Source organism: Nilaparvata lugens, unplaced genomic scaffold (genome assembly GCF_014356525.2).
Source record: "Nilaparvata lugens isolate BPH unplaced genomic scaffold, ASM1435652v1 scaffold9198, whole genome shotgun sequence".
NCBI lineage: Eukaryota > Metazoa > Arthropoda > Insecta > Hemiptera > Delphacidae > Nilaparvata > Nilaparvata lugens.
The window spans coordinates 1-9322 of NW_024094941.1; the positions used below are offsets into that span (position 1 = coordinate 1).

The 9322-nt window shown below is 34.5% G+C and overlaps 2 protein-coding genes across 2 annotated transcripts; both read left to right on the top strand.

Annotated features, from left to right (window-relative positions):
- Positions 1 to 3218: 3218 nt before the first annotated feature.
- On the top strand, positions 3219 to 9111 carry LOC120349298 (lysozyme 1-like; the record flags this gene model as incomplete). Its single annotated transcript, XM_039419263.1, has 2 exons — positions 3219 to 3407; positions 8073 to 9111. Coding segments are annotated over 2 exons (260 nt in total), but the record flags the coding sequence as incomplete, so codon positions are not given.
- LOC120349297 (pickpocket protein 28-like) lies at positions 3781 to 6120 on the top strand. The gene has a single exon (XM_039419262.1). The coding sequence runs from the start codon at positions 4067 to 4069 to the stop codon at positions 5546 to 5548; it is 1482 nt and encodes a 493-aa protein (XP_039275196.1). The 5' UTR covers positions 3781 to 4066; the 3' UTR covers positions 5549 to 6120.
- Positions 9112 to 9322: the final 211 nt, after the last annotated feature.

The window sequence follows — 9322 nt, forward strand, 5'->3', positions numbered from 1 at the left end:
CAGACACTGTGTTACTTGTAAATATTTCAAAAAAATCTGGTGTGGCGCACTCACACAACTTTCCATGCCGTTATGAAAATTGATCACCTGACGCTAGTGTACTCGCGCATCTCAAGTCTACTATTCAAAGATATGAGACAGCTGGTGATAGGTCAATAACGCTGGAAACACACGATGTCTGCTATCTCTTCGTAGTGAATGATTTAATAGAACCAACAGTTTGCAATTTATAATAATCACATTTTCTTGGATTTCAAGCTTATTTTCAATTTTAGGTGGAAATGTTACTGGACATTAATTGCAGAGACTTTCATGCTCAATCTTTTCCACTTGAAATTATTCGTATAAATTGTATATGAAGGCTGATAATTGAGAATCTAAAATCAAACTTTGCATAGATGGGACAAAGCTCCTGAAATTCTTACAGATATAGGACTTGTTGCAGTTGATAGAGCTTATCAATGACTATTCCAGGTATAAATTTGATCAAAATCGTTGAAGGCGTTTTCGAGAAAATCGCGAAAACCCCTGTTTTTGACAACATTTTCGCCATTTTAGCCGCCATCTTGGATTGCATTTGATCGAAATTGTTCGTGTCGGATCCTTATAGTGTAAGGACCTTAGGTTCCAAATTTCAAGTCATTCCGTTAACTGGGAGATGAGATATCGTGTACACAGACGCACATACACACACACACACACACATACAGACCAAAGGTGCGTACAGACTTTCGCTCTGCTCCGCAACCGAACATCACTCCAGCAGAGCGATTGATGATCGACCGGCGAGCAACAGTGGTTCGACCGGGGAACGCGAGAAGATCTAACATCTTCCGTAACGTTCATAATGGGTGCGTGGGCGGAGCGACTGTGGTTCGATGGTGGCACGAGGGAGGAGCGTGCTCGGTGCGGGTTGGAAGCACGAATATGTGTACGCAGCTCAATACCCAAAAACCACTTTTCGGACTCAGTGGACCTTGAAACGTATAGAAATTTATAAATTGGGGTATCTTAATTTTTTTCGGAAAGCAATACTTTCCTTACCTATGGTAATAGGGCAAGGAAAGTAAAACACTTACTTTTCTTGGAGTATTGAGGAATGCATTTCACTCCTGAAGAGGAGCTTCATCAGCCTGACACCAGGGGCGCTTGCTTTTATGGGTTGGACTGTGTGGCCAAAATGTGTGAAAATATTGCATTTGATTTGAAGTTTATTTGATCATTTATTAAATTGGATTTGTCATTTTTGAGGTATTTAAAAATTTTGTATTTTTCAAGTGTGTTGAGTCTCTCGCTTTTTTGAAGGATGTGTAGATTTCAATATCTGTTTGTATGTTTTTTGAGTGTGTTCTGTGGCTATTAAATGTAATTCAAATATGCAGAACATTAAATGTTCCGCATTAAGTAATGTTAAATATAAAAATTTAATGTTCTGCATATGTGTTTACATTTAATAGCCACAGGAAACATCAATATTATATAATAGCTAGAGATTAATAAAAAATCTTGTAGACTGGAATTTGGTCATCAGTCAGATTATGCAATTCAAATAAATAAATAAATTTGAATGAATTAGCTGATGGAATATGTTCTAAGGTCAGATTGAAAAGTCACAATAGGTAAGTGAATTGAAGTGATTATAGGCTACTTATACGGTTCGGCATGTGTGGACGCACCTTAGACGTTACAGGACATTACAGACATACAATTACAATACCTTTTTAACATAACATTACAATTTCGTCCCCGATGTATGTTTCAAGTTTTTGAAACTATATTAACCATGAAAATAGTAATTAAAATTAGATTTCTAGAATCTTATCTCTAGAATATTATATTTTGGGTAGTTATGAAACTTTGGTGGTAGAATCGATCCGATATCTATCACTATAGCTGAAAAGCAATCGATATAAAAAAATTGTCAGTTATGATGACCGCCATTTTGAATTTATCAGTTATGCAAATATTTTTCGTTGTTTTCTCATCAATATGGCTGGTTGTAATGAAGAAATTGAGACCATTTGCGAGACTTTATCATGGAGTGGTCGTGAAAAAAAATATATAGTTCATTTTAATTATAGTTACTTGGTTCAGCGGCTAGAATGACATCATGATAAATCATAACTCCAGAACAAGATATGATAAAGACTTGAAACAAACGGAAATAGATAATAGATTCATCCCAAAGAACTTTTGTTTGACAATTTATATCTAAAAATCGTCATTGAAAGTAGTTATTGAGAAAACATACTCTTGAAAAATGAAATGTTTTGAAAAAGTGCATTTTTGTCGGTTAAAATCGAGTTGTAGGTGGAAATGTGTGATGACAAACTTTGTTGGATAGTTCATTGTGATTCGATTCGCGTTTACTAGTAGAGGTCTCTATCATGAATGGAAACCATTCTATGGCCGCTGATATTAATGGATTTGTCATTTTTGAGGTGTTTGAAAATTTCGTATTGTTTCAAGAGTGTTGAGGCTATGGCTTTTTGAAGAATGTGTAGTATTTCAATATCTGTTTGTATGTTTTTGTGATGTGTCCTATGGCTATTAAATGTATCCCACATATGCAGAACATTAAATGTTTGCATTGAATAATGTTAAATGTGAAATTTAATGTTCTGCATAATTATGTAGATTACATTTAATAGCCACAGGACACACCCACAAAAACATACAAACAGATATTGAAAGACTACACATTCTTCAAAAAAGCTGGAGACTCAACACACTTGTATTGTTTGGAAAATACAAAATTTTTAAAAAACTCAAAAATGACAAATCCAATTTAATAAATGATCAAATAAACTTCAAATCAAATGCATATTTTCACACATTTTGGCCACACAGTCCAACCATAAAAGCAAGCGCCCCTGGGTGTCAGGCTGATGAAGCTCCTCTTCAGGAGTGAAATGCATTCCTCAATACTCCAAGAAAAGTAAATGTTTTTTTAAATATTTACAAGTAACACAGTGTCTGAACTACAACAAAGTTTTATATAGTGTTTCGTCATGGAAAGCAAACATCAAATATAATTTAATTTATATCCCTTCTATTCTAACCCTCGAACTGACGTGTACACGAAGGTTACATAAAAACTGACGGGTACAATGCCATTAAAATAAAATAACCTGTAACTCCAAGTAACCCGTAAACGATACCGCACCATTATCATTCGCAAACAATAATTTTATGTATTTGTGTATTCTCTACAAAAGTACGTGGAGATCTAATTATCGAGCCGATCACCAACAAATGCCTGACGTGTATTTGCAACGGAGCGAGTCGATGTGGTCTAGAAGTGAAGTGCGACGGAGATGTGTGTGGCGTTTTCTCCATTGGCTACGAGTATTGGCTGGACTCCAACTCACCCACACTGCCCTTCGATAGCCCCGAATCAGAAGGAGGTATGAGGCGTCTTTTTTACATTTCAGATACTTACTTGATACTTAATTGTTCGTCGTTGGCTGGAAAAAAGAGATTTCCTTGACACTGTGTAAATAATATCACAAGGATCGAGTTTTCAAGTTTTCCGAATTGATTGGACAAAAAACGTTCTATACCGCCGTTTCCAATATTATATTTGAGAAAGTATCAATTTTATTCGAGAATATTCATTTCTAAATGAGAGAAAGAAACGTAAAATCTGGATGAATTTCTTAGCTTATATGGACCTTTATAATATGTTTGCAGTTGCAGAGTTATAGGTTTAATTAGAAAAAAGCGTTATGTTAATGAAGGAGTTATATTGATTAGTCTAGTTGACATTCCAGTCAACTGTCAAATTTTAAAATTAAACGTTCAGAATTCATGTCAAACACGAAAAGGGAATAAACTATACTCTCAACAGAGCTGAACTACTCTCATGATGAGCTTTCAATTGTATCCTGCTTGAAAGGTATCTAATTCCAGTCGTTTTTCGCGGCTAGTCGTGGTAGCACCAAGTCAATTTTTTCTTGAAGGATTCCATTGAAATACAGGATAAAATTTAAACATCAATTCATATTACTGTGAGCTTCGATTATTTCATATTACTGTGTGTTTCATCTATCCGTTCAGATTTATAATGTTTCCCAACTGCTTTAAAAAGAACAGGACTCTGAAGTTCTTCTTGAAAAATAGTTCGTTGCATGGAATGAAATACGTTGGTGATGAACAGAAGCATTGGTTTGAAAGACTTGCATGGTGTATCTTGATAGGAGCATTTGCAGCGTTTTCGATCAATACCTTAAAAGACAAATGGAATACATGGGAAGAGACTCCAATGATAATAACGACAGTTAGTAAGCCTTTCCCCATATCATCGCTGCCTGTCCCAGCAATAACCTACTGTCAAGACTTTCTCATTTCAACTGATACACGAAATGGTATGAATATGACGAAAGAAGATAAAACCATTCTTTGTGGTGTAATGACAATTGTTCTAGGATACGGGTTTCAATCAAATTTGGACTGTGATAATATTCTCAATAATTGGCGTGAAAATCAAACTCATGATGGAATCGATGACGAAAGTTTTTACAGAATGTTTGACAAGCTGGTGATCACGGACCAGGAATATATAAGCAGTGATAAAACCCCTTTCATGCTGGGTATGCGGTTTGACGAACCTCTCATTTGTTATGACATGTTAACTCATAAAGGATTATGCACCACCTGTAGCTCCTTGCCTCTATCACAAATTTACAGGAACGATACATTCCTTCATTCCTTCCATAATAATCCAGATGATTACGAAGTGATAGCGGATTTCAGTGGATTTCCAATTCTTAATTCATCCAAATTTGATGTTCCCTATCCATCATTTGTAAGGAGACCAATGAATGGACTTTTTGTAAATGATTGGAACATCACAAACTTGAAACGAGATAATAATATCGAGATTAATCCTCGATCACGATGGTACACGATTCACAGCCCCTGGGACGTGCCCAACCCATTCATGAGGTGGCATTACAGCAACGACTTTCGCAATCATGAGCTGCAGGTGTTCATAGAACCAGACCAGACACTCATTGATGACAATCTGATGTTACCTGCTGAAAGTAGTAAGTGTTATTCGCCCCAAGAATGGAAACTGAAATATTTCAAATATTACACTTATCAAAACTGCAAAATGGAATGTTTAACCGATACGGTTTTGTATGACTGTGGATGCGTTCTGTACTACATGCCTCATAATGAGTCGACTCCTATATGTTTCGGAGATCTTAAGTGTGCCGATGACATATTAGACCAAGTAAATGTGCAAAGGTCTCTGACGTGTGCCTGTTTCGCTGCGTGCAACGAAACTGGTTACAAATTCGTTTCTCATGACTCAATTCCTGACAGAGATAGTAGCAGATTGATTGCTGTTTTTATTGATGACATATATTACCCTCAAATACGTGTAGAATCTGACACCCTTGAAGGTTTTGTAGAGACTTCTGTGACCTACCTGGACATGTTCCTTGGCCTCAGCCTGATTAGCATTGTTGAAATTCTGTACTATTCGATTTTGATGCTTCTAGAATTCTTGATTGTTGAGAACGTTGGCGAAGCAGATTGATTATTCACATCTGAATTTAGGAAAAAATAGTTTCTTAGTATTATCTTATTGATTTTTATTGTCTCTGATAGTTATAATACATATTAAATAAAAACCCATTCCAATGAATTTAGCACCATAACTATTGTGTAATTTACTATCTAAAATACATTTCCAATTCCCATATTCCGTTGAACAATGTAAATAAAAATGATCCACGAATTTATGAAGTATTGACTAGCGTATTTATCGAAATTAATTACATCATTTTGATGGTAATAGTAGTAATAAAGCTGAATAAAACTTGTAAACTTGATATACCTGTGATTATAAACTTCAGGAATTATGGGGTATTTCCCAAGAATTTCAATTTCAGTGAAACTTGCACAAAATATGCTACCCTACCGTGGGTGAATGACCTCTCCAACATTCAGTTTCAGGGTGGTCATTAATTTCGAAGCCTTCTCCTCAATTTTGAGTACCTATAATATTTCTTAGTAGACCTATTTAGCTTTTCCAGGTATTATAGACCAGAGGAATAGTAGACCAGAGGATCAGAGAGGACAGGCCCATTGTTAGAACGCATTCATGAATGCATAATTGTGAATGGCATGTGGTAGAACGGCATGTTTCATATTATTGATGTTTTAAAAATGTAAATTAAATCTTGGAGAAAAGTATTAATTATTGTATGTCATTTTCATGAATCAGTTTCATAGCTGAGAGTCAGGAAAATATTTTTTATTGAAAGAGCTTCATTTTATCACAAACTCTAGATTATTTATTATTCCTCTGAAAGAGAACTGTGAGTAATAAATAAAGTTTGAAGTAGAATCCCCAATATATTGTTTAATACTGGAAAGATAAATAATAATATTGGCAAGTAGTGGTGGTAGTCACAGATCCCTTATGAAGAGGAACCCCACACATGAGCGACAGGTCGACACATTAAACTACATATGGAGGAACGAGAACGTCCAAAGCCAAAAGCCAGTCTGGAAGAATCGGTCATTGAGAGGTGTCAAGTGTCCTGTGTTGAAGTTTTCTCTGGGATTTGCAGACAGCAGCATCAGATATCACAATTCATAGGAGAGTGATGTGATCAAGCTACAGTGAGTCTTATCCTCAGTTTTATTTTCAACACATACTAGAATTTCAATTATTGATTTGTGACTCCACTAGCCAAAAATAACAACAACCTTCCAGTGTCCTTTTTAAAGTAGGGTTTAATCAATTAGTAATCTCAGAGGAACAGTTTTTATTCAATTTTTAGATTCCAAATTTATTTTAAAGTAGTCTTTTGAATTTAGTTTTGAACATTTCTTTGAAGATATAAATTTTATTGATAATTGTATGTATCGATTTCAATTCATTTAATAAATAATATTCTAGTAATTTTTGATATCTCATCTTACTTATTCAAATTCATCAATTGATTATATTTTTGATTCAGTTTAGTTTTTGAAGCTCTTTCCATATTCCATTCTATTCCATTTGTAAGGCTTCTCAGCACTATTTCATTTTCATTTCATTCAGTTAAATTTAAATTCTCAATATAGTTCAGCAATAACTTATTGATCTTTTGTTTTATTCAACAAATCCCGAATTCACGACCCAGATTAAGAGTTTCAGGTTAATTTTATTTATATTTTACCATTTTCCTGGTGTTTATCTGGGAACTATCATTTCCCAGTCAAAAATACTGGGTGGCGCCCAAAAGAAGCCATATATATTGGCAGATTATTTATTGAATTTGATTAATTAATTCTTATTTGATTATTTTTCAAATTTCGAGTTACTTTACTTAAAGAGCAAGATGACGAAGAGATCAAACTGTAAGATTTTGATAGGTAACTTTCTTGGCGAATTTTTTTTTATTCAATGGTCATAAGTGTTAAGAGAAAGAGATTGCCATTTACTGTACAATAAGTGAATAAATGTGTTCACAACATGTGCTGAATGTCATCTATTGGAAAACATTCAATTCTCAAGTATCCCACATCTTTTTAAAATAAATACGTATTTTAAAGCTTTAAAGAATCCATAGAAATTAAAGAAGCATTTACATTAAATTACTACTTAATCATTAACCAAAGAGAAAATTTGTCAAGTATTCGAGTTTTTCACGCCTACCTATCTTTTATCTATATCTTAGGGCCTATTATATTTGGTGAATGTTTTGCTTGAATAACAGTGAATATTGAAACTGCTGTTTTCAAGGTGAAAAGTAGCTGGATCAACTAGCTACATCAAGAACAACTTTTTTAGACAAAGAATAAGGTCAAAGTTAATAAAAGAGAGAGGATGGATGAATATAATAATTCTACTTAGAGTATGGTTGTGTTAACGTTTGAAATGAGAGAGAAGAAAAATGTCAATTATTGTTTGTATTTGTGAATTTCCACACATTACGGTACTGTATTACGGTATAAGATGTGAGGCGGTGATTACGAACAGGATGTGCTTTAGTATTTGTACTTACAATGGACTACACATCTGTAAAAATAACTAATAACTTGCTTTGTTTGTAAAATCTTCTTACCAGAGGATAGCCTTCACTTAATGATGAAACAGTTCATTGCTCTTGAAAACAACGCAGCGCTGTTCTTCACGTAGGCTTAGCATGAATAAGTTATTACCACTTATTTTTGTTGTTTTCTCTCCATATCTGTTGTCTGATAAAGGCTCCATTATTGGTAAGTCTTCCATAACATTCAAAACATAATCTAATTTTTAATAGGAATTTATTTTTTCAATTTTTTCACTTATTTATTTACTGTAACACATCGTCATACATTTGTCTACAATTGCAACAGGGTTTTCAAGACCTGGCATGTAATAAATAAATCAATCATAATCACGTTAATTCCATCTTAAGCATAACTCATTTGACTGGTATCTTGTCATCACAAAAGGTCTATTTCTAACTTCAAACTAAAATACAATAGACACCCCAATGAGCAGATACATTCTTAGGCTACTCTGTATTAAGTATTTGAAAATTTACACTCTGAGATATTTTGAACGTGGTAACATGCTACAAGAACCAATCAGAGGAACCTATTTTCAAAAAGTATTCTCTGATAAATTTTAAACATGATTGAATGCCACAAGAACCAATCACTAATTTATTTTCAGAGAAGGCTTCTGATTGGTTCTCGAGGTATTCAATCATGATAAAAATTTTAGAGGCTTTTGTGCATCCAGGCCGAAGCATGAGTATCAAAAGTTTTTTATTTAGAAACATTGTTCATCTTGTGAATTGTCATAATAGTTTTATTAAAACACGAGCCACCCAGATCAGCCTCGGATCAGTTCTAAACAGCTCTGGTTTGTTTAGAACTGTATGTATAGAACAATCTCTATAAAACACTCATGTATGTAAGATGTATAGTTTTCAAGTTATATGCGCGGAACCAAAAAAAAATGGTACCTTTGAACCACCCCCACACCCTTAGCATAGGGAGTAGGAGTTGGGAATTTCGGTATGATTACCTTCTAAACAGAACTGCAGGGTCAGAAATTGTCTTCTAAACTTTTCCCTCTATAACCCTTCCTTGACTGGACTACAAGCCACACGTGCATGTCAGAAGAGGAATCTCTCCTATTGGATGATTAGCTTGGCTTATCGAGTGAGCTTCCTGTCCAGCCAATTGGAGAGCCTCCTTTTCTGTCGTGCCGACTAAAAAAACGTCTCATGGCTTGGTCTTTATGACTCATTTTTGAATTTTTACTGCGTGTCCCATTACCTATCAATGCTAGAAATAAGCTCTCAGATAAATTATCAGGAGTTGT